Source organism: Ailuropoda melanoleuca, chromosome 4, assembly GCF_002007445.2.
Source record: "Ailuropoda melanoleuca isolate Jingjing chromosome 4, ASM200744v2, whole genome shotgun sequence".
NCBI lineage: Eukaryota > Metazoa > Chordata > Mammalia > Carnivora > Ursidae > Ailuropoda > Ailuropoda melanoleuca.
Window position 1 is genome coordinate 32,963,563 of NC_048221.1, and position 26,232 is coordinate 32,989,794.

General features: G+C 47.6%; 1 protein-coding gene across 1 annotated transcript in view; it reads right to left on the reverse strand.

Annotated features, from left to right (window-relative positions):
* Positions 1-26,232, reverse strand: part of LRIG1 (leucine rich repeats and immunoglobulin like domains 1) — a 111,136-nt gene that overhangs the window by 54,334 nt on the left and 30,570 nt on the right. The window contains exons 2-3 of the mRNA XM_002920762.4: positions 19,367-19,438; positions 11,455-11,529 (exon numbers count right to left, since the gene is read on the reverse strand). Coding sequence (XP_002920808.4) covers positions 11,455-11,529; positions 19,367-19,438 — 147 coding nt within the window. The remainder of the gene's footprint in view (positions 1-11,454; positions 11,530-19,366; positions 19,439-26,232) is intronic.

Sequence of the window (26,232 nt, forward strand, 5' to 3'; positions counted from 1 at the left end):
GACCCGAGGCCCGCCCCCACGCAACCCAAAGGCAACGCAGTTTTCCAGTCATGACGTGGTTAACTTCACAGTGTCTTCCAATTAATTCAACAGTGAAGACCTCTAACGGGGCCCCCAGAATCCTAAGTGCTAAACTGAAGGTCAGCCGTAGCCCTTATTTCCCCTCCACCTGGAGCAGAAAAAGAAAGAAAAGAAAGAAACGGAAAAAAAAGGGGGGGCGCACAGGGCGGGAAGGCAGGGGAGCCTGGGTATTTTCAGTGACAGGTATGAGAGGGAAGGAGAGAAAGGAAGACAATACCGTTCAGTTGCAATCCCCCAGCTAGGGCTCATGGAAACTTTAGCTGCACATCGAAATGACCTGGGAGCTTTAAAAAAAAAACACGAGTGCCTGAACCCAGTGCCCACCCCCCTCCCTGACATTTGATTTACTTGGCCTGGCATGGGGCCTGAGCATCTAGGTTTTCTGGGGGTTTTGTTTTTTGTTTTTTTTGTTTTTTTTTTCAGGTCATTCCACCGTGCAGCCAAGAATGGGAGCCCTGTTCAGATATCTGCTTGGCATTGCTGCACCCAAGCCAGGTAAAGAAATGGGCAAGGAGAGGAGAGAAATCAGTGCCACTGCTGCACTCCAGAGCTCCCATACCAGGAATTCGCCAAGAGAAAGCTAAGGACTACACACACACGCACACAAATATGGGGATGATCTAGAAACTTCAAATAGGTCACCAGTGAGTGACTGACCCATAAGGGGTCTCTGCAAGTGAGGTCTGTTTTTAGGATGTGCAAATACCCTGTGCCCCCTTTGGCTGCCAAAGCCCCTCGGCACACGGCAGCAGAATCAGGTCAGCTCCGTGCACACCGCAGGGTCTCCGTGGAGAGCGGTCGGTCTCCAAGTCGTGTCTCCCACGTGGTGCCCGTTCACTGTACAGCACACACCACATGGAGCACACGTGGTGTTCAGTGAGTCCGCACACCCGGCTGTTATGAGCTAGTACTTTTGCAGGAGCAGGCAAACTGAGGCCGAGAGAACGCAGCAAGGGCGAGGACGGAGGCAGGCTTACCCGGAGATCCTGCCAATCCTGACCCCTCCCCCAAGCACTCTACAGAGCTAGCCCTCCCCGTTAAAGCTCTAGGGCGCAGGCATGGAGGTCGGCTGGAAAGACCCATTTGCACCTGCCTTTCCTACAGCTGCCTGGGGAGGGAGCCTGGGTCTCTGCAAGCTCATCTCCCTGCAGCCCGCTCAGGTTCCTCCCCGACAATAAAATGTTTCTTAGCCCCCACAGATGCTCTCCATCTGTCCAGCGGAGCAGAGACCAGGGGCCTCAAGGGCGGCGTCCCATGCGTGCCACATGGCTGCCTGCTGCCAGCCTTCACACACACTCTTCTATGTCCTGGTTGAAGGAGCCGGACAGAACAAACCACGAACTGGCACCTTTATCTCAGCTGTCTGGGTTTGAAAGGCATCCAGGAAATGAGGACACGGAGCAGGAATTCAGCTTGAAGTGATGTCTTGGAGAGCAGGTCGCCACTCCCCGAGAAGCTGCTGGCACAAGCACGCCACATGTCTGGCTCTGCAGAAACCTGAAGACAAACTGAGTTTCCCTCCAACACGGACCACCACCATCAGCGCAGAATAACTAACCTGCGGCTGTGATGGGGGGTGAGGGGAGTACCTGTGGTCACCGTGCATCAGCCAATGACAATCAGCCCAGCGCCGCCCCAAGTAGGTTCACCTGAGGGCAGCATGGCTGAGGCAGGAGGCATGCACGTGCCCGGCTCTCAGAGATGCCGTGGCCCCAGGAGGAACCTCTCACCTGCACTCCGGAGCTCCACCAGAGCCTTCTGGCCACCGTGCCCAGGATGCCCCCTCCTCACACAACTTGGTATGCCAGCACTTGAGATTGCAACACCCTCCCAGGCCACACACTTCCTTTTATACAGTGAGTACCAACCCCAAAGGTGGACAGAAATCAAGACCGACCCACCTTTGCCACTTCCTGTGTGACCTCACCCAGGTTTCTGGCCCTCTCTGTGCCTCAGGTGTCTCATATGTAAAAGGTACTTAAAACAGACCCTACACTATCTCCTGGGACTGCAGAGACAACTACAATGAAATGAAGCCCGTGAAGGCACACAGGGCAACGCCTTCCACTGTCAGGGAACCACACACACCGACCACCGCCATGTTTCATCTCGGAAGGTGGAACCCTAAGAGGTGGCTTTTTTTTTTTTTTAAAGATTTAGTTATTTATTCCAGAGAGAGAGCACGAGCTCACATGAGCAGGCAGAGAGGGAGAGTCTCATGCAGACTCGGTGCTGAGCACAGAGCCCAAAGTGGGGCCCGATCCCATGACCCTGAGATCATGACCTCAGCTGAAACCAAGAGTCCGATGCTCAACCAATGAGCCACCCAAGCACCCCAAAACAGCTGATATTTTGATCACTTCTGAACTACAAAGAAACGGCAATTTTGTGTGACTCAATACAACGCGTAAACTCTTCTATCTTGCAGGTCCCCCTCCTCTGAATAAGCAGGGCGAATCTCATATTCCCTCCCTAACACCCAACAATGACAGACCTTATGAAAGGAAGGCCGGGCCTAAATGCAAACACATTTCTTCCACTTGGGCTATAAAAGCTGGAAATGGCTCCCAGGTGTGAGCAGACACAATAGGCCCTGCCTTCTTTGCAAGGTCACCACGCGGGTCAAAGTCGAGCCAGCCATTTTCGGATTAGGTGCACACACTCCTGAGGCTTCCCCAGTGGTAAGTGGATTACAGAAGCCACCTGCAGGAAGTGGCCGAGGTGGGAGGAGGAGGAGGAAATGGTCCCGCTTGGAAGGAGACTGTTGATATGGGCGGGGGCGGCCCCTTTCACACAGGCGATGGAGCAACCCAGAAGGCCTCCACCTGCGGGCCGGTGCTCACAGAGCCCTGCAGGGCTTTCAGCACCCACGGGTGCGAGGAGAGGCACTTCCCTCCCACACCATCCACACACCCAGGCATCCTGTGCTCAATGGGTCTTGGACTATATTTTAAATTTACCTGGTCACCAGAAGAAATGAGAAAGAGAGGAGGGGAGAGGCACACACACACCACAAGCCAACTCTGAACCACAGAACCTAAGCTACCGAGTTCCCAAAAAAGACAGTGACCTCCATGAGCCTGTGCCTATTTCCCCCGCCTCCCCTTGCGCGGCTCCCCAGACCCACAGCTGGTGTTCGCTTCACTTTCTCAGCAAATGACTTGCAGATGTACCGCTCATCTGGCTGCCTCACCACCCCCACTCACAAAGAGAGAGAGAGAGAGAAAAAGGAAAATGACAAGTCATGACTGTGTGATTTGGCAGGCTTGCAGTGGGGGCCACTGTAGCTCCTTTCCCAGCAAAAGGCTCCCTTAGACTCAGGGCAAGAGGCAGTCTGCACGACAGAACCCCTGGGAAGTTTCCGGGACAGCCAGCTGCTTTCCTTGTAAACCGGGTGTTTAATTTTCGACTTTGAGGCTCATTGGTGGTATCCAGCGGCTGATAAGGCTGCAGTTCTAAGAACCAGGGGTCCTGGTCTGCCTTCCAACAGAAGCTTGCTGGCTCTTCACAGCAGCCTGCCTGCTGACAAAGCAAAAAATGGGGACGGGCACATGGGCCTTAAAATGGAGAGAGCCATGTCCTGTGAGTACATCTCCAAGGACCCAACATGTCGGTCGATAGCCAAGCATGCCAGGAGCTCCATGTGATGCCTGTAACTTACTTGTGTGGGGTGGGGGGGGGAGAAAGGAGATCCAGGCCGGGGGAGCCTCAGCTAAACTGTCACTCCACGGCGGAAACTTCCCCCTCTCACAGCCCATCAGCGACAGCAGTGAGGAACCCCATAGACCTTGCCAGGCCCTCACCTGCATTACGACGGTCTGCTCACCCACCTTTCTCTGCAGCTAGCCTAGGAGTTCCTTGGGGGCAGAAACCCCAGTCCATGGGGCATGTCTGTGTGGCTTCATCTCAGAGCAAGCCGCAGCAGCCCTCCATCTGAGCCGCTGGTCTCCATCCTGAACCCACCTCCTCCTCCCCCACTCTCTTTTGCTCACGGATGACCAGGATGACAGCCTCCTGGTGGCAGAACACAGGGACACCAGCGGGTGAGTAAGGGGGTGGGCGGGCAGGTGTGGGCCCTGAGTTTTGATTCCATTAGGACAGGGGATGACTGCCCACCTTTCAGACGCCCGCTTTAACTTGCACCTGGAACAAAGGAGTACCATTCACGTCTCAGACGAGGGCAAAGATTTATCTGATAGTAGTGACTGATAACCATCAGGAAGGTAAATGGTGCTAAAAGCACCTCCCTGCACGGGCTCTTCCTGCCCAGGGAGGCGGGGCGGTACGCAGAGCCTTTCATACCGAGGCAGGAACAGGTCCCCTGCCAGGCTAGGTGTTCACCAAGCGCTCCCTGCTTCTGCAGTAACTGGCGAAGGTCTGCTGGGGAGATTTGCGTGATCACCAATACACAGCAAATTAAGCAGAGACAAATTTATAACAGCCGTGAGCCTCAAACCCACAGCCACAGTGAGATCAGTTCTGCTCCCCAGCACCTTCTTCAGGAGTAAATATCTCACCAGGCTTTTAAGCCCCGCTGCCCCAAACAAATGCCCAGTGTCAAACCGGCAACAGCAGGAACTCGTCTTAAGTAATTTACTGCCCTCCAAAAGCTAAGCAGTTTTGTAAGGACGCCACACCTGAGTTTTGGAGCGCCCAACACCCCCATCCCTATGTAAAACCAGGCAGTGATTCTCAAAGGTGGGTTCCCAGACCAGCAGCAACACCTGGGAACTTGGGAGCAAGGCAAATTCTTGAACAGCACTGCAGACCCGCTGGATCAGAAACGGGCTGAAGCCTGGCCATCTGGGTCTCAGCAAGCCTTCTAGGTGATGCTGACAGGTGGCTCAGGTTGAGAATCACAGAGGTGATGGGGAAAAAAAGCCATGATCTCCCAAGGGAATGGGTGTGCTGTTTCATCTAGAGCAAAGTTTCAGTTCACACCAACGACACTGGGCAAAGAAGGCAGAAAGTGAGCACGGCTCTGAAGACATAGGAGAGGAAACGCGGCCCCCTTTTCATACATAATGTGTTGTTTTCTGACTAGGGCCACAGCTTCCCTCTAGCGTGTGGAAAACCCATGGGCCACAGACTGCTCAAGGAACAAGGACGTTCACTGAAATCTGCCTTGGGACTTTTTAAACACGACTTTGTTCAGTTTCTGCCTCGAGTGTTTCTGTCACTATTAACTCCACACTTCCGAGGAGAAGGCAATACAAAGCCGCCAACAGCGCAGACAGGGGTATCCTTGCACACCAACATCAAAACAGACTGGCCTTACTTCCAGCACGGCTACACGGGCTTCTCAGGGGAAGGACGCGTCTCTGAAGCAGAATGGGGCAAGGGCTACCCAATTCCACATTTTCTAAGAAACTGGATTAAGCCCACTCTTAGTCTCATGATTTATGGATGGTTTAGCAAATTCCTCTACAGGAGGGACGGTCGTATACCTCTGGGAGAATTGCTACACCCACCTCACTCACTCACTCAGCACACACACCTACAAGCCAGGCCCCCCAGCTCCAGCTACGTGTCCATATACAAGGAGCTTCACCGTCTGAGATGACTGCTCAAGATTCCCAAATGAAGTGTCATTTCATACTTCTGGGGATGAACGTGGTGTGTAGAAAAAACAAAAAACCAACAACAAAGGTTTTAATATCAATTCTGTATTATGTCTGCAGATGATGACCTTCCTCCAGGTGAGGCAATATGGAGAAAGTTTTAAAGGTAGCTAATTGAAGAGAAAGGCAAGAAGCCTCATCCCAACTCACTAGGGGGAGAAACACACACACACACACACATACACGTGCTTTCAGGAACCCCAGCCAGCTATTTATTACTCCGTGTACTTTCTCCTGTGCCATACGCCTGATCACTAACAGCCTAGCTTCGGGCCCCAAGATGAGCCAGCTGAGTTCCGGTTCCCCTTCTCCGTGGCTTCTGGCTTTCGGACCCTCTTAGAGACTAATTCCTCCCCTCAGTCCTGAGCAGCCACGGCCAAATCATCACTGACTCCCCTGCAAGGCCTGCTCTTTAATTAGACCTCAGTGTGAAGTGATCTTTGATTTAATGAGCCTGTAAAGAAGACTGATTTGGCCCCTCTTTGTTCTAGAAGGTTTACTGGGCAGGCACATGGAAAGTTAAGAACTGCTATTGATCTTACTTCCCCAGAAGATACAGCCAAGAAGAACACTCTATCCTCCATGGCCTCGGGCTCCCTCTATTCCACCCAGGGCTCCTTCTACTTAACCGGCTCTGAGTGGGGTCACAGGACACCAGGTTTCATTCCTTCCAGGTTTTTATTCTCTGGAAGTTACAATGAAGACATGTTAAATATACCATCCCTTTTACTTAATCCATTTTTCTTTAGCCAAGAGGTCATAGCAAAATAGGTAACTGTGGAGACTGACATCCGCCTCTGATATTTTTACTTAAATTATTCTAAGTCTTCCAAATACATTTTGCTAACATGAGAGAAAAATACTTTTCTCAAAAAAAAAATTAATTTTCAGATTAGTGGTTGCCAGGAGTCTGAGAGGAAGGGGATGGGGTATGGTTTTTTGTTTGTTTGTTTGTTTGTTTTTAGGTAATGACAACATTCTGGAATTAGAAACTGATGATGGCTGCAAAACACTGAGAATGAACTAAAAGCCGCTGAACTATATACTCTAAAATGCTTAAAACAGTGAGTTTTAGGTGATGTTAATTTTATCTCAATAAAAAAATTAGTTTTCAAGGGACACCCAGCTGGCTCCATCCGTGGAGCACGTGACTTTTAACCTTGATCTTGGGGTTGTGAGTTCAAGCTGCACACTGGGTGTAAAGATTACTGAAAATCTTTAGAACAAATTATTTTTTTTTAAAGATTTTATTTATTCGACAGAGACAGAGACAGCCAGCGAGAGAGGGAGCACAAGCAGGGGGAGCGGGAGAGGAAGAAGCAGGCTCATAGCGGAGGAGCCTGATGTGGGGCTCGATCCCATAACGCCGGGATCACGCCCTGAGCCGAAGGCAGACGCTTAACCGCTGTGCCACCCAGGCACCGCTTTTTTTTTTTTTTAAGATTTTTAGAACAAATTATTTTTTTAAAAAATTTGTTTTCATGACTAGAAGTAAACGGTGTTATGATGTGTTTTCAAATAAGACAGAAACCTAAGGGGTTTTAATAGTACTGTTACAGAGTCACAAGTAATTGTGTGCAAGTCATCTCTGCCGAGCTCGCCCATCCGACCTAGGCCAAAGGCAGTGGAGAGTGAACAAGACACAGGGAAGGGACGAGGTTTAAAATATACACCAACTGTGGGGCGCCTGACTGGCTCCGTCGGCCACTCTCAGTCTCAGGGTGGTGAGCTGGAGCCCCAGGTCAGGGATAGAGGTTCCTTAACACACACACACACACACACACACCACCACCACCACCCCCCCACCCCGAACTGGAAAAGAAGTTACCTGGACCGAGCCCAGGGCCGGATGGGAAACATGTTACAGCTGACACGGATGAGACAAAAAAGCAAACGTCGATTTCACAGCAAGCTTTTTACTCCTAGGACTGAAAAAAACCCAACCGTTTCCACTGTAACCGATCTTCTCAATGATACAAGTGCAGTAACACCACAGGAAAAGCAGAAATTTTTCTTCACCAGAAATGTCACTTATGCATCAGACAAAATTACTGTTGCCGTGGGAATCGTAACATGAGTTTCCTGGACTTCAAATTAAAACACACACACACACAAAAAACGGAAACGTAAAAATCTACCAGCAGATTCTGCTCCCTTTTAACAAAACTCTTGTTTCTTCTTCTGAGAACTGTTTTATCAAATTAGCTGCCTCAGTCCCCACCCCAATCCTATTAAAAGCTTTCCTTGAGTTTCATGCTTTTTTGTTAGTAAGGACAAATGGCTTTGGCATTATCCTCAGAACATGATGCAAATAAATCTGCTCTCTGACAACTACTTTAATTGAATTAGATGCCTTTAATCAGAAAGGATTAACCAATTGAAATTTTACTGAATGACTTCAGTTCCCAAAACTCTGCAGGAGTCTGCGCTAAAGCCCTGACAGTAAAGCCGGACGCAAAATAAACCACCGCTCCCCTCCGCGGGGCCCTCCCAACTGTGACCCCTGTGAAGGAGGGCCCTGATGCCCTGACGCCTGGGGCCTCAGAGCACTGTCCTGTGAGCAAGGAGCCAGGTCACGGACAGGGACTCAGGTCACTGAAAACCAAGCATGGAGATGCCGAGCTGATTTCCAGAGGCAAACGTCAGCATGGACAGGTGTCGGAGCTGCAGACCACAAACCCACTACTTCTGTGGGAGCCAGTGTGCTGCCCGAGTGCTTACAGCACAGCAGGGTCCGTCATTTCTCTCATGACCTGACCGCCCCTACGCTCAGTTTCCGCGTCACAGAAGGAATATGAAACTGTCTCAGCCCCTTCATTCAACAGAGGAGACAAAAGCAACCTGTCCCAGGCCATGACATCAGTCAGAGCAGGATGCATGCCAGGTCTGCCCTTTCCCTGAGGCCCCCACCTATGAACACGTCCCCAGAAAGCTGTGCCACTCCTCTACTCAGCTGGTCTCTGCCAGCTAGTCCCTTTGCACATTTCGCTTATTTTCCAGCTCCTCGGGCTGCCCACAATGGGAGGGTGCGATGCAAATACGAATCTGGGGGTTAGGGCATGAAATGAGACATGTATGGAGCGTGCTGACTTACCATGTTTTCACACACTATGCTAGGGGCTTCCCAGATGTGATAGCACCGAACCCTGGTGAGGACACTCTCAGATGGCCTCTGGGCCCCAACCTCAGGGGCACAGAAGGGACCTACTACGTATTTGTTGAACATGACACTTTTTAATTCAGTGTTTCTGAAGAGCGATAGACACACCAGCAAAACACGTTCTTCAAGGCCTGGTGAATGGGAATGGTCCTGGGAACAGAGATGCTGAGCACTTCCTGAGCCAGGCTGGAGGGACACGCTGCCCGCTGCTACTTTCGTCCCTGTCCTTTGCACAGTCCCCTTGGGAAATACAGAAAGGCATGAAGGATGATAGCAAAATTATCCATGATCTTGCTACCCAGAAGTCATGCTGCTAACCTAACTTTGCAGGCACTGAATCCAGGGAACACAGGCCTCTCAGAGAAAAGGAAGATCAATACCCTTCAGTTTCTGTGGTTTCAGAGAAATCACTGACCAAGTCAGATGGAGACCAGCGTCCCGCCAAAGAGGAGGCCGCCAATACTAACCTGCATTTTCCAGACTCACTCAAAACCAGGAGGGAGTCTTTATTTCTTCTCCCTGCTTTACATAGTTTAACGCTGTCTAATTGGAATAGCAGGAACAAGGCCAACCGGCCCCACGGCTCCAGGCACTTGGGCCAAGGAACAGAAATGTATTTTTAGTCAGCAGAGCAAGGCGTGATTCAAAGTACGACAGGCCCCCAGGGCAAGCTGGGGGCCCTGCCGGTCTCCGGCAATGGGCGGCTCAGAGTCACCTGCCATGCTCCCGCACCCAGTGCATGGGGGCAGATAAAGAAAAAGAGCACGCCACAGGCCTCTGTGTGCAGTCTCAGTTCTACCTCTCCACTTGGCAACTTACAGGAACTCAGGGATCCCTGGTTTCCTGTTGGTGACGCAGAGATGTTCCCTGTGTTCCTGGTTTCCTCCCGGAGGGAAGAGCAAGGGGAGGGAAAGCAGCGCTTCTCACACTTGAATGAGTGCGCAAAGGGCCAAAGGACCTTACTAAGGCAGCTTCTCATCCAGTGCGACTGAGCTGAGGCCTGAGATCCTGCATTTCTAACGAGTTCAGTGCAGGTAGGACATTGTTGGCCCAGGAACCATACTTTAAGTAGCAAGAAGTTAAAAGCATCTTCTAGTGCTTTGCTCTATGAATATACAGGGAGCATCACATCCTTAATTAGGCTCCAGTATGGGTAACTCATTTAATTTAGCCAGGAGTTCAACACTTTCCAGATGCTGGACACACAGGCAGATGGGTACAAAGACACAGTCAGATGCTTGCCTGTCCATCTTGGGACAAAAGGCCACAACCTTCATTCGAGCACTCCACAGAAACACGCACTGACTCACAGATCCTGTTGCCCTAAGGGTAAGATCATGCCAAGGCCCCTGGGGCCATGTGACAAGCGGCCACAAGCCAGAAGCAGCAGCCACCATCTGTCAAACACCTTGTATGTGTTATGCACGACCCAGGAGTTTCCTATACTACAATGCACTTCTCTCAAATCTCTGGCTCACCTTCCTCATGTGTAAAATGGATTAAAGAATCTCTGTAAATGACGACAATGATGTTTGGAGAGAGAGCTGTTTCTCCAGGACACGGAGCTGGGGCCACCGTTCTAACCCCGTGCTATTTCAATCCTGCAATGCCTTGAAAAGGGTTAAGCCCAACACCCCATCTTATAAGGATAGAGCACCTCCCAAACACAGGGCCTGTTGCCAGCAAAAACCTGACACCTGCAAGCTACAAGAGCCATCATATGGATGACGTCTTCCCACCAAGTCCCTCTGCTCCGCCTGCCAAGCCTCGGTGTCGAGAAAAGATACATGCAGGTGAGCAAACGAGCTCTAACACTGGCAGAACCAAAATCAAATAAAAATAGGCAGGGCTGGTGTGGAAGAAGGAAATTTAGTGTGGAGAGAGAGGTGCTCTGCTGAGGAGGCTGTCCAGAGAATCTGGCTGAGAAAACTGTTGGCACTTGGGGGGTTTATCTGGAAGGACCTCTGGGCGGGTTTCACACAAGCAAGCCTCTCCCGCTGAGGGCTGACATGGGCATCGCTCAGGAGCAAAGGCTCTTAGCAGCTCTGACGAGAACACGTCCCGCTTGCATCCTCCCTTCCTTTTAAAGTCCCTTTATAGCCTTTATCATTTCCAGCGTGTTGTCGAACACTTGACCACATCAACAGATTCCTTACTTTTAGCTTGATTTCAGAGGCCGGGGGATATTTTCTTTTTTAAAGCTGTAAAAGTGAACTGGGTCACATGACCAGATTCATTGTCACAAACACGAGCTTGCTGTCTTGTAATTCACACGGCTTCCTTTCACTCCAGCTCATTCACTCCAAGCTGCAATTTACCCAGTAAGACCAAGACACTTATTATTTCTATACACCTTTTGGCACGGAGAAGACCAATTTTCCCCCAGATTAGGTGAGGCGAGTCTTCCAGTGTTCATTCTACAAACCTCAAAATAGCGAGCAAAACACTTGTCACGAGCATTAGGGCTATGTGGACAAAGGCTGTTCTGCACCAGCAAGCACAGGGACACAAGTTTTCCTACCACCAAATGTCCACAAGACAATACCACTGCCTCACAACCCAGCTCAGGCTTCCTCGAGTGACATCACTTACAGGAAGAGAGAGACGATGTGAGAAGCAACAGCACCCAGCGACGGCACGGCTGTCAGCTCATTGTTATTGAGGTACCTGTAACAACAAGAAGAAATTTCTCATTTTAAATTGGCAGTTTGAAAAATCTCGTACAAAGTAAATCAAAAAACAGTGCCAAGTTGGCCAAGGGAAGACGATACTGCAATGTTCAATAAAAGACAAAGAATTTTGTTTTTAAGATTTATTTGCGAGAGAGAGAGCATGAACAGGAAGACGGGCAGAGGGAGAAGCAGATTCCCCACTAAGCAGGAAGCCCGACGATGTGGGGCTCCATCCCAGGACCCTGGGATCATGACCTGAGCTGAAGGCAGACACTTACCCAACTAAGCCACCCAGGTGCCCCAAAAGATAAAGAATTTTAAAAGAGTTTTTTAAAGGCAGAGAAGTCACATGAGCTCACAAAAACGAACATTTGTCATACCTATGGATTAGTTAACACCCACTTGGGGGGTGCTACCTGCCTTCCAGGTTTTCATCTAGCTCCGAATTCAACACTGGCAAACAGGGAACAGTGACAAAAGGTCAAAATACACGATGCAAAACAAAACCACCCTGAAACCACTGATGAGGCTGAAAGAGTCAGAAAAGGGTTTGGGGAGAAAGACCATCCCCTCCTGGTTGCTCTTCCATGTCTGTGACATGGGGTTCTGCGAATCACAGCTCTGCCGTCCCCAGAGGGCGACGCCCTCGCACCCAGGGCCAGAGCCTCACCGGTGCTCAGAGTTCCGAGGAGCTCGGGACATGTGGGCCAGTTATTCCAGTGTTTCAGCTGTGCAACAAATAACAAGGAACCTGGACTTGCAGAGTCTCATCTATTTGTGATTCTAGCTTCCCCGAACTCAGATGAAGCCTCCAGGCAGTTTGCCAGGAACGTATACATACAGACACACACTTCTGCACAAAGACATTTTGAAAACCCTCCGCAGACCAGACATGCTCTCCAAGCCCCTTTCCCGCTCCAGCAGTCTAAATCTGTATTTCCAGAGTTCTTACCTCTTCATGAAAGGGAAAGCCCGCAAACCAAAACACAGTTTGCTGGGTCTGCCCCCAGAGGCTCTGCAACCCAGCCTCCTTACATGGACATGCATTTCCAAATCTGGGAAGAGAGTCCAAAATCGGACTTGGGAAGTGAGCCCAAATATCCTTAAGAAAGCCAGAGCATGGGGATCCAGCTCTCTGCTGGGTGACAGGCTGGAAAGAAACTGTAACTGAGATGCAGAATCAAAGAGATAACGCTAGGTTCTCTTCTTTTTTTCTTGAGAGTGTGTCTTACATGGACCATCTTCTTCCCGTTTGAAGACAAGGCCACTGAAATGACAGCTGCATTCATACAAGTATACAGCTAGTATTAGCTTGAACAGAATAATCTGGTTGTCTGCCATCTTCTATAGACGTGAGCAGGAGGGGAAAAAAAAAAAAAAAAGGAAAAGGCCTTGAATTATCCCATTTGCTTTCTGCAGTGCCAGAGCCAGTTAGAGATGAGGCTTGGCAATTATTGGGCTGTGGGACACAGAACGTCTGTTTCAATAGCTTCATGACTGAAGCATCTGGCAGAGAGAAAGCAGATCTCTATCATGTGGTAAATCCCTTCTTCACTTAAGGGCCCTTGTCTGTGTGCTGCAGTAGACAATTAATTACTTTAACAGTCTCTTATCTGACTGCCCCCGGAGTCAGCCTGCTTCTGCTGCACCTCTTTGCTCCTCCAAGCCTGCAGCGATCCATTTCCCTTCTTGGTGCAGGGATGATGAAAACTGTCCAGCAGTTTTAATCTCTCCTAATACATTTTCACGGTACCATCAACGTACTTACTACTCGGGGAGACCCTAAGATCTTCGCAGAGCAAGGAAAACTAAGGTCAGGGCCGGCTGCCAATAGGTAGCTTGTGTAAGACATCTTCAGCGCCTAGGGATCTGTTCTAGAACACGAAGACGGTGCTAATAATAATGTTGGTAGCAGCTAACTTACGGAGGGGCTGCTATGAGCCAGGCATGGCTCTAAGGACTTTCCAGTGTGTTAACTCATCTTTAGACCCCTAGGGGGTAAGTCCCATGGACATTCCCATTGTACCAAGAAGGAAATGGAAACACTTAGGTGTTGACTAATTTGATGGTCACTGTAGTAAGAGGCAGTGGCCCAGGGAGTGTAGCCCCCAAGTCTAGCTTCCTAACCACTGACTACCCTCTATTTCTTTATAATTACAGCAGCAACTCCACATGCATGATCCAACTTCATCATCACCACTCTGAGTCAGGTACTCATGCTGGTCCTTATCTTGGAGCTAAGGGCTCCAAGTCAAGTTTCAGTTGCAATCACGAGGCTAAGGCCACACAACTAGACAGTGGCACAAGCAAGAGCTCAACCCAAGAGGGCTGCACATCAGAGGTGAGCCACGAGTGGAGAAGCCGGCAAGCCGGAAGGCTCCTAAACCCTCAGGTAACATGGTGGCTGCTTAGGATTGTACTTGATGCTAAACCTGAAACAGACGGAATGGACTTCTCTGTTAGGGAACTTATGCTGAACGACCTTGGTCCAGGCCAGCCCCACTGCACATAACAGAAACTGTTCCACCCAATTGCACAGAAATAAATGAACAAGGAAAAGGGGCATCATAATAAGATTTCAAATCCTGCCCAAACTGCTGGAAGTAGAGCATACAGGTGCAGTGGAGCAGTGCTAAAGATAAACAGGGCATTTTATAACCAGAGTGGCAGTAAACAGATTTAGGCAGAGATCACAGGCTCTGATCCCAACAGGGCTGCTCGATTTATGCAGAGGACAGTTGGAGTCCAAAGGAGAAGAGCTGCATGGCCCATGTACCTCTCGATCATTCCTACATAAAAAGTACCACTAGCTAAATGTAAGTGAGTTGGCGTCACCACTACTGGCTTTCTCTTTGTGCGCCCTGTCCCCTGTAGACATGAGAACAGCATCTTCAGAAGGCAGTAGAGACCGCACTTGCTCTGAGACATGACCAGCTTGCCAGCCTGAAATAGAGACCAGTCAAAAATAGCTGGCCAGAGCTCGGAAGGAAAGTTGAGCACAGTCTCCACGAATAAGGAAACCAGGAATTTAGGACGGGGTTTGATGAAATCTTCTGAGTATCTAGGGTTGCGCAGTTTTCTACCCTTCACACTCCCCCCACACCGGCTCCCATCCGAGGACCTAAAAATCCTTCTATAATATCCTGCTTCTTGAACTGACTTTTAATGATGATTCAGGACCAAACAGTGCCTCACTCAGATCCATGAGCCCACGCATCATGGCCCAACCCTGGTGCTGGAAGAGGCGCATATAAGGGAAATGGGGCTCCATGGACTGCGTGACCCCAGGTAGAACCTAGAGGTGGACCTTTTCCAGGTCACCTGTTGTAAGGTGAGCATGGGCCTTCTGGGCTCTCTCTGAAACGTCCCGTTACTCGGCTCGCTGAAAGGAAGTTCTTCTATTTTATAAGATGCAAAATGTTAGGAAGAGCATTTCAGAGTGCTTTAATTAAATATTATCTCAATCAAACGAGGCTTCCACAGACAATGAAAAACAAACCCAAGGCGTGATTTTGGGTTACAGGGCTTTTTGGCCCCCTTTTTTCTAAGTTGCCATATTATTTATTGAACAGCTGATCTAAGCGCACAGTAAAATCTTCAAACCATTTCAAAAGAGGATAACCAGAAATATACAGTGAAAAATGAAGCTTCCTTGCACTTCAGTCCCCTGGTCTGCCTCCAAGAGGAAGCGCCGGCTGCCAGCTCCGAGAGATGCGTGCCTGGTTTTCTTTTACACAGATGCTTGTGAATTATACAGACTGTTCTATAGTGCAGTTTCCCCTTAGTCACGTATCTTGTAGATCTCCCTCAGTCTTTTGACCAGCTGCAGAGCAGTCCTCCGCTGGCATGAATGAACTATCATTTCTTTAGCCAATTCACTTACGGGGAGACATTTTGGTTGTTGCCAATAGCAAGAAGAGCTGCCCTGCCTATCAAAGTTGGGCAGGAGGTTGACACTTCAGTTAGCTTTGCTTCTTACAAGGGACAAAGGCATCAACAGCAGGTAGGAGCACAGGTTTCAGAGTCAGAGCCAAAGCATCAATAACTACTATGAGGGCTTTTAGCTACCTGAGAATAAGGCATACTAAATAATTACACTGGCAAGACTTTTTGATACATCATTTCTGTACCAGATGGCCAGCTGTGCTTATTTCAGGATAGGGATTGAGGGGATAGTGACTTTAAGTTAGCAACGACAAACAATAATAGTAAGTGTGCAGTTTGTGCACTAGACTCTCTGCTGAGTGCTCACATGCACCATCTCACCGAATAACATGCCAACCCTTTGAGGAGGGCACTTCAGTATCACCCCACCTTAAAAGAAGAAACTGAAGGACCGTGACAGAGTGGCCGAGCAGGGGCTATTAGGAGGGGATTTTTACAGCTCGAATCTCCAAATCAGAGAGCTCGGAGTTCATTCAACCCCAATCCTACCCTTTAGCAACTGAAGGGCCTTCAGCACGTCACTTAACCTTACTGTGCCTTAGTTTCCTCTGCAAAAAAATGTCAACAACACCAGTATCAACTTCATAGGGTTGTGGCAGGACCCGGCTGAAATAATTAAACCTAGCGGCTTAGGATCGAGCCAGAAATAGAGTAAATGCTTAACAGGTGGTGGTAATTCGCAGCCAAAGAGCAGTGCCTCAAAAAGATACCCCCTGGTTCTTTCAGCCCTCCCTTCAACACACTACACACACTACACACACTACACACACACACACACACACACACACACACACACACACACACACACACACACACCGGGGCGGAGGCGGGGGGAGAGCATGATCCTGAGACACCAGAGGGTGAGCCATAAATACCCAAAGGCAGGGCACACTCAGGCTTCCCGGCCGCCTTGAGGAACATTTTAGGTCAACGGCCCTGGAAAGCACACAGCAGCACCCACAGTGAGTGTTCCTGGGCCAGGCGGCAGGCACGTGACCTGCATGCAGCTCTTAAAGAGGACAGTATAAATAGCCCCTCTTATTAATAGAGGAGCCTGGCGGCCCAGGACCCCTGGCTGGAGGCCCTCCCTGGTGGGCTTTCCTCAGAGCTGTGGGCAGCGCAGCCCATGTGGCTTGGCAGCAGCTGCTCCAACGTCCTCATGGCCTCCAGGGGCTTCCAACAGCCTTGCTTTCTCTCTCCAACGGGCCACGATGGACTGTGGTTCCAGGCCTCCAAAATAAAACCACTGCTAAACCACCACCTGCTGCTTTGCCAGCCTGTGGTTCTCCTCTCACCGAGGTTTCCAGACTCAGAGGGAGGGCTGTGCAGGGTTTAGGAGAGCTGATAGCTCCCGGGAAAGCCCTGAACCCAGTTAATTTAGAAGCAATTGTATGTCAACTATGACTTTTTTCTTTTCTTCAATATCCTTTCCCACCTCCACACCCCTTATTCCTGACAACCTCTTTACCGTCTGCCTCCACGATGGATTAGAATTCCCTCCAGGAAAGGCCCGGATCTGCATCAGTGAGAAGTTCCACTGCTCTGGGCTCTGGGGAATTTGTCTTGTCCATACCAGTGTGACACCAGGGACTGCAGGAAGTCACGGTGGTAAAAGGCCCAACCAAATGTCCCTCAAGGATTTGTTTCTAAATAACGCATCCAGCTTGGGGGGCTGTGTGGTTCCAAATGTAGCAGAAGGAAATAACACTTCGTAGAAGCAAAGGGCAAAACCAGAACTCAAATCCAGGTCTGTTACCAAAACATGTGTTTTTTCCACTACACCATACTGTATCCAAAAGATGCAATCTCTGTCTTCATAACATCCACGGTAGGAAGGGAGTGTTGCCACAGAAAGCATAGCACGGGAGTTAAACTGGGGGGTGGCAGGCCCCATCTGACCACATGCTAGCATGCAATCCCAGCCAAGCCCCCATGCCTCGGTTCCTTCCACTGTCTAGAGAAGGCGACAGTGACAATTAGGAGTACAGCAGTGCTTAGGACAATGGCTAGCTAAGGTCAACCTTCATGAGCGTATTAGCAGGACGAAGGAGAGCAGTCACACGCAAAACGAAGAGCCCAGGATGTGGTCAGGGGCCTCATCCCACTCACAAATGCAACAGGAGTTCTGAGGAGGGAGAAGAGCCAAGGTGGAGGGAGAAGGGGGTATTTTATTATGTCAAATTAGCACAGTGACCCACCTCACACTTCCCTGCTCCCTCCGCTGGCTGTTGACCTTAAGGGACAACTAGGGTCCTGGACAGAACATCCCAAGGGCTCCTTCCAACTATGAAGTTCTTTTAACTTTGAAAGTTTAAACCTTTTTTAAAGAGACATGGAAATCATAACCACAATTTGGAGAATTTGGAGATGGGGCTAGGGGATGCAGGTTATTTTGCCAATTGCACCAAGGGATGAAATTAAGTTTCCTTTAGATAAATCATCTGACAATGAAATCATCTGACAATGAAATCAAAGAATAATAAACAAGGACTTCTATCAGTTACATATAATGGCCAAAATGTGTAAAATACTTAACCTAATAATATCTAATAAAAATCACTGACAATAGAAGCATGGGGTGAGTTATATCTAGAATATCCATGTGTGGTAGTTTTACATAAAAATTTAAGTGGGGACACCTGGGTGGCTCACTTGGTTAAAGGACTGCCTTCAGCTCAGGTCAGGATGCTGGAGTTCTAGAACAGAGTCCCACATCCAGCTCCCTGCTCAGCAGGGAGTCTGCTTCTCCCTCTGACCCTCCCCCCTTCTCATGCTCTCTCTCTCTCTCTCTCTCTCATTCTCTCTCAAATAAATAAATAAAAATAAAAATTTAAGGGGTGCCTGGGTGGCACAGCGGTTAAGCGTCTGCCTTCGGCTCAGGGCGTGATCCCGGCGTTATGGGATCGAGTCCCACATCTGGCTCCTCCGCTATGAGCCTGCTTCTTCCTTTCCCACTCCTCCTGCTTGTGTTCCCTCTCTCGCTGGCTGTCTCTATCTCTGTCGAATAAATAAATAAAATCTTTAAAAAATAAAAAAATAAAAATTTAAGTGGGACATTTAAAAATTTTTAATTTACATGATAAAATATTCAAAAACCTGAGGGTTAAGTACAAAAAAGATACAAAACTATAAGATACATATACAGTTTGATCCCAAAATTCTGCACGTGGAGGTATGTATTTTTCACAAGTATTCCTAATGGTTATTAGGGTCTGGTAATTTGAATTAGTCTTTACATATTTCTAGACTTTCTAAGTTTCCTGCAGTGGTTATGCACAACTTCTGCAGAAGCTTCTCTAAAGTCCCTGTGGAACTAAAATTCCTGATAACCCTGACATCTATGTTAAAATCAGAGTTCTTGACAGTCAAAGAGGAGGAAAGAGGGAGGCCTGATTTACAGGACCCTGCACGAGCGAGGGCGCTGGCTGAGAGTGCCACAGGCAGTCATAATGCCTCGCTCGCTTTGGAGATGGGAGAGGCAAAGTCAGCCTCTGTGGCCGTTCTTCTAAACCTGGGTTTCCCGGGAAGCAGAAGCGGTGGGCCAGCGCATGCGCCTCTGCGGAGCGGGCTGCGTTACCTCCCTGGCAATCGCGGGGAGGTACCGATCAGGTATCCCAACACAGAGGGTTCACGAGCTTTCCCCTCCTGTCCGCCCCCCAGGTCCCCCTGATTTCTCCGGGATTCTAGCACACCCATCATTGACAGCCCACGAGGAGGGAGGGGCTGCAGGGACGGAGCTCAGGAAGCAGCCCCATCCGTCACAGGCAGCCCGGACAAGCGCGCTCATGCAGGCAAGTTTACACTGCTGATCCAAGGCAGGTGGAAGGGTTTCCCCAGGAGTTCTTAGTCCCCCACCCCCAACCGGAGGTTTAGGAGAAAGCACTCACACTTCCTGTAGATTCGGCAAGTCCTCAAAACCAGCAGGGTCAATCTCAGAAAGTTTATTATAACTCAGGTTTCTGGTAAAGGAAAAGCAAAAATAAATAAATAAATAAATAAATAAATAAATAAATAAATAAATAAATAAATAAATAATCAATTAAATCAACATGCAACATTTAACCCCAAATTCAGGGATCTTCTACTCCGCCCCCCAAACCAGACCCTCTCCCTCCTAACTGCCCCATCCCATACATTATTTGAAGTAATCTTATTAATACTGAGATTTACAGATAGAGCTCCTCCCCACTTGCATCCATAAACAAGTCACTGTGAAAATCTCAAATCACTGAAATTGGCTAAACTCAAATGGATTTCAGTCAATATAATTTCACCACTTAGCAACTTCTCAAGCAGTTCTAAGGTTAAGTCAGTCCTCTGCCTACATTAGAGTGTACTGATCCAAATATTTTCCACTGAACCAGGTCCAAGGCTATTCCGAATGGCATTCTAAAAATTAATATTTTACTAAAGCATCAACTATCACACAGCAGTAAAGAAAAAGGAGGGTCAGAAACCTACCCTTTACTGTCTACACATCGGTGGTTCTGAACCAGGGATGACATTTGGCAGTATCTAGAGACATTCTTAGTTATTACAACTGCAGAGAAAAGGCGGGGGGTACAGAGGATGCTGGTAAACATCCTTCAGTGGCGCAGGACAGCCCTTAGTGTCAATGGTAATATTCAGGGGTTGAGAAACCCTGGTCTAAGCAAGATCTGATGACTAAAAATCGCTAAGATGCACAAAGTTGAAGGAACTGCTTAGAAAGTTGAGACCTTATGAGAAGCGAATCATAAGGCTATCCCTGAACATGACACGCCTACAATCAATGAATAAATACTGGGAGTGACAGTCACACAGGAGAGAGGAGCTGTGCTTATGGAAAATTCATAGCTGGCCTTAACCAAAGACAGTGAAAGCCTCACATGTGAGCAGCCTTCTCAGGAAGATGGCACCTGCCAGGATCATTCAGAACGACCCCTCTCTCCTTTCATCCCCCAGCTATACCCTTAGACTCACACAAGGAGCACGCTGACCTGTGTTCAGTCAGCCGAGCTTCTTGGATCAGCCCTCAGGCTAGACCAGCTTGATCTTTCAAGAACAGAAATCCACAGAGACGTGGTCAAAATTGGACCTTGGTGCACAGTGTGCCTTGCTCCCTGCCACCCAAACACACTCGGTCCTACGTATGCCGAAGAGGTCAACATTATTAAACTCAGCTATTAATTCCATTGGCATTAATGCCAATTAACGGTACTGCAAATCGGGAGCTCCAAGTCTATCGTTTAGGCAGCACATAAGTGGCAACTAGCTTTTAAACTTACTCCAGAGACATTCCAATCAATACTAACGTACAGCTGATAGCCATTTCACTGTCGACTCAAGACATTCATCTAAATAAAAGTCAGACTACACTTGAAATTAATGGTACATTTGTGTTCAGGGCACAGCCTGAATTAAAAGCAATTTGTCCAGAGATTATGTTACTATAAAAATTGAAGGTGGTAATTTTTTAAACCACATACTGAAGTCAAGTGTGAGCTTGTCTGTGCTTGGGGGCATTTACGATTGGGTACACAGAAATCAACAGGTTAGACTTGAGAAAGAAAATCCACAAATGGAGAGAATTCTCCCACATCAGAAAAAGGACTGGACAGACTAAAATTTTCTTCTATTTTGAGCCCATTATCATAAACAAGACAGATGGAAATACTGTTTCTGGGTCTAGAGATAATAGGAGTTTACAGTATCTACAACGTTTGCATCATCATCAGTAATGAGAGTTACTGAGCTGGAGAAGACATCAGGGGGAGACTCAGAAGGCAAGAGGCCTGGAGGGCAAGCAAGTAGTGTGGACAGTCACCCTGCCAGGCATGCAAAGAAGCCGATACAGCAGTATCTGCTTGCCCATAGAAAGAGGCATTTGCTCCTGTCTCCAGAAACAAGGGCAATGCAGACCAGTCTTCTCCATTTTCAGAGAAACTCAAACTCTGAATGCTTGGGTGAAATCCTTTCAATTCTTTAAAAAAAAAAAAAAAAAAAAGAAGGGCATCTCGGTGGCTCAGTCGTTAAGCGTCTGCCTTTGGCTCAGGGCATGATCCCAGGGTCCAGGGATCGAGCCCCACATCGGGCTCCCTGCTTTGCTGGGAGCCTGCTTCTTCCTCTCCCACTCCCCCTGCTTGTGTTCCCTCTCTTTTTGGCTGTATCTCTCTCTCTCTCAAATAAATAAATCTTTAAAAAAAATAAAATTAAATAAAAATAAAAAAATAAAAATAAAAATAAATAAAAGGCAACTCTGGATGGGTCAAACATAACATATCTGCAGGCCATATCTGCACTAAGGACCACCAGTTTTTAACATCGCCCTCTGGGCCACTTACTCTTCAAACTATTAGGTTCAAAATGCAGGTCTTGTTTCTGGCTTATAGATGTGGCCAGGGATGGAACCAGTCTCAGGAAACTAATGGGTAAACTATCTGGAATGAAATTATTTCCCTTATTCCCCACTCCAGGAGTGGTATTAGAAGAAAGCCATTTTTAAATCATGCCACCCCTTTGGTCATCATTCTCTTAAAGAGCAGACAAAATTTACCTAAATTTCAAAAATGTTGTATAAATTCTGCTTTTTAGATAAGGCTCCTTGGAAAAGGGTCTTTTGCAAACTAGTCTCATAAAGAAGCCCAACAGTATCAGGACCTCACGCTGAGATTCCAGGAAACAGCAACCAAGACGCAGACACCTGTAGGTGGAAATCTAAGCTCCCCCTGGGTCAGCCTGGAGGAGGCCACTTTGTGACTCTGAATGAACTAGAAAAGCCATGTTATCAACAAATGAGTGTCAGAGACTGGTGTAAAGGGTCATTCTCCTCTCAGGGCGCCTCCCAGCAATGACAGAAAGACGACGGAGGCTGAAGCGCGGGACCCCTGAGACAGAGGGACCACAGAGCTGCCTAGCTCTGAGGTCTGAGACGCGACCAGTCCGAAAACCTGGGACAAGCTGTTGCTCTTCAACTGCTGTATCAGGAAATGGGGAAAATATTTACTGTAGTCTCCTTGACAAATATAATCTGAAACGAGATCCTCAGAGACATTTTCTTGTTTGCTCATCTCAGCGAGACAAACTCTCAGCACGTTTTCCTGTTGTGGTAAAACAGGCGAACCATAAGAAGTTACCATCTTAACCACACTGATGTGTGTGGCTCACTGGCATTAAGTACAGTCACACGGCTGTGCAACCATCACTGCCATCGGCTCCACAACGTTGTCATCTCCCACTGAATCAGCACCCTGTAAACACGGACACCCCATCTCCCCTCCCCCCAGCCCCCCAGCAACCTCCACTCTGCTGTCTATCTCTGTGAATCGGGCAGAATCGCCACACATTTGTCCTTTTGTGTCTGGCTTACTTCACTTTGCATAATGTCCTCAAGGTCCATACATGTTGTAGCCTGTGTCACAATTTCCTTCCTTTTTAGGGCTGAATAACATTCCACTTATTTTATCCATTCAATAGCTGATGGGCATTTGAGTTATTGCCACCTTTCCGCTATTATCAAGAACGCCATTACGAGCACTGGGGTTTTTTTTCCTCCCAGTGTAATTTTTTATTGAGACATAATTGACATGTACCATTATATTAGTTTCAAGTACACAACATAATGATTTGATACCTCAGCATAATTCTTAAATAAAGTGTTTTTTTAACCCTTTGACTACTATGCTTATTGATAGCATTAATTTCTCAACAATTAAGGAAATTGCGCAGAGAGGGGTGTGAATTCTCATGTTGGATCAGAAGAACAATCAAAGGGTTAATTCGTTTAAAAAAAAAAAAAAAACCACCTTTCACGAGGTCTTTCTTTCAGGTGGCAGCTGACACGCACACAAATCTAAAGCATCTCACTTATTTCTCCAAACACGCTCGCCCCTTACCAGGCCCGACATCTGAATGTGTCTTCAGTTGAAGGTTTCGGATTCTCCTGTCAAAACAATTCATCTGTCAACAGGACAGATGCTGTCAAAAGCATTTCTGCACCTTTCAGTAGCAGAGCAGGCTGGAAAGAAACCTCCGGGAATTCAGTTACTGCCAATAGCAGCTTTCACTAAACATTTTGTCAGCCATTGTCATAACACAAATTTTCCCTGTTCTCGTACAAAGGGTCTGCAGAGCTTGGAACAATTGGGCCCAGCCGTAGATATTCTTTCAGCTAATCCGCTGAAAGATGACTGTCCGGCCCACCATTTGGAGAACACACAAGAGGGACCTCTGTGGAGAACGGCTCAAGTTTTATCCCGGTTTTATCTGTGTCTGAGAAGCACGCTGTTCAACAGTGCGCGACAACAATCTGCTTGGTGGGCATTTTTCCTGACAAAGACCCCCAACCCTGACCCCACTGCGTTAGAAGAGCTAAGTCTTCAAATAGCTGAGCAATTCCCACCGTTACGGAAACCTTGTGCTGTCCAACTTGGTCGCCCCTGGCCATGCGGCTACTCGCATTCAGACTGAAAGTAATTAAGATGACACAAAATTAAGACTCCCATTCCTTGGTCATTGCTAGCTATATTCCAAGCCTGCAAGCACCACGTGAGGCTCACGCCTACAGTAAGGCACAATACAGACAGAGGACATTTCCATCATGGCTGAAACGTCTACTAAACTCCTGTATTGAAATCATGCAGGAATTAAAACATTTCAAGTGAACTGGCACTTACAGAAGAAACCTGGGATTTTAAACATCAATCTGAATTTCCTGATAATTCAAGTGCTTTGCTAAAAATGTGGTGGGAGATGGAGACCGATCTTAACACACATCCTTTAGCCGCACGAAGTTCTTAACCATCCCAACAGAGAGGGCATTTGAAAATTCAATGCACTAGGAAGACACCCAATAAAAAATGCCCTCTGAATGTAATTCTATAGACTTAACCAGTATTTACATAATCTGACCAGCATCTTCCTGGATTACAACCAGAACCACATATTACAAACTTGGCAAACACTATTCAAAGCTGGCAAACAATAACTCATTGACTGCTTGGAAGTCGAGGGATAAAAAGTTCTGTTTGCTATTGAGTAAGCTGTGGTGAGGAAGTAGCCCCAACATCGTTAGACCGACATAATTAGCACTTCACCCTCAAATACAGGCATTGCTCACAGACCACTGACTTACACAGACAAAACCTCCCGCTTGGGAGGGCAGCACAACGCACGGCTGTGTTCTTCAACATTAATAGGAATCCTAATTCACAGTGGAAGGCACGGGGCCTAACTCCATGACAGGCATTCCCTGGGGAGTGAGGTTTTCATATTTAGTTTGGTTTCCAGGCCAGCCCATTTCCCATTACTCAACCCTGTCTGGACCCCTGAACGTCATAGTACTTTGCATATTTTAAGCCTTTGGATGTTTGCTAAACCGAATAATACAGCCAGGATGAGAAGTATGAAGCAATCCAATGACCCATCTGGTGAGCACTACTGGGGCACCCAGGACTAGCCTGCAAACCCCTTATTCTTGGAAAACCTGGGCCCCAGTCGTCCATCTCTTCTTACCTCAAAAACTGCACTGCTTGCCACCCATTAAAGAAGGACTCACCTGCTTAGGACTCCCTGGGAAAAAGTGATTGGTCCTTTCAAATTTCAGGGGGTGTGAGTGAGGAAGAACATACAACTTGTTAAAGTTATTTAATCCCTTAAGCTTTTAAGGCCATTTCTGCTGCATTCTTACCTTCTGAGAAATGACGTGTGGTACACATCAAGTTCCAATGAAATCACCACATTACGCTCCCTAGACCCACATTATAGGTTTTATGAGAATAAGGGATTTCTTTTTAAACCTACACTATTGAATGCTCTTATCTCATTTTCTGTTGCGATGCTTTCCCCTCGCTGACCAAAAACCACAACCAAATAGGCTGATAATATGCATTAAAGGCTTTTTTGAGAATAATAATAAAACTGCATCTTAAATTGGAATCATTCCTCTGGCATCCTCACCCAAGAATTCCCACTTGGGAGAAGGTTCTGTACGTGCTGCCATCTTTTGTCAGGAAACTAAGTAGCTCCATGTTCCCTCAACCGAGGCTTAGAAAAAGAAACACATTCTGCAAACAATTAAATGCAAAATCATTCAGATATCAACTCACTACATACAGCTCATTTTGTAAGCTTTTGGTCAGTCTTATTTAAGAAAGTCAGGAATGAATCACAGTTGCTTCAATTTTTGAAAGTGTTACATTGATAAATCTCTATGTACATGAGGCCCACAAGCAACTCAAAATAAGAGATAATATTCTCTAGCTATATAAGGACCTCACAGTGACTGCCTGCTTTTACTCCTTAAAATGAGCTATAGAAATCAGCGTGGGCCTCTGAATTCTAATGCTTAACACATTATCTGACAGAAGTCACCCGTGCCTGCTTCCATAATCCCATAGGTCTTACACGTGCTTCTCTATCTTCATGGTTCACACATCTCACCCCCAACCCATGGATAATTTGAATACAGGTCTAAGTCTTTTGTCCTTCAGTACCGAACAGATGTCAAGTTCAATAAATAGTCACTGTTTACAACGTACATGCGCTGTGATGAATTCTGATACAAATTAGGGTAAAATCTAGTCTGTGACCTTATGGAGTTTATAACCTACTGGTCAGAAAAGACTCTGAACCAAATAATTACAGCCAAACGCTCTGATATGGCAAGCATCTTCTGAATGAAAGACCAGGAGTCATAAATTGGTGGTTCTTAGGCCAAGGCAGAACTGCAGGGAAATTTGTTTGTGACTAAAGAGTATTTGGAGAAAAAGTTTTC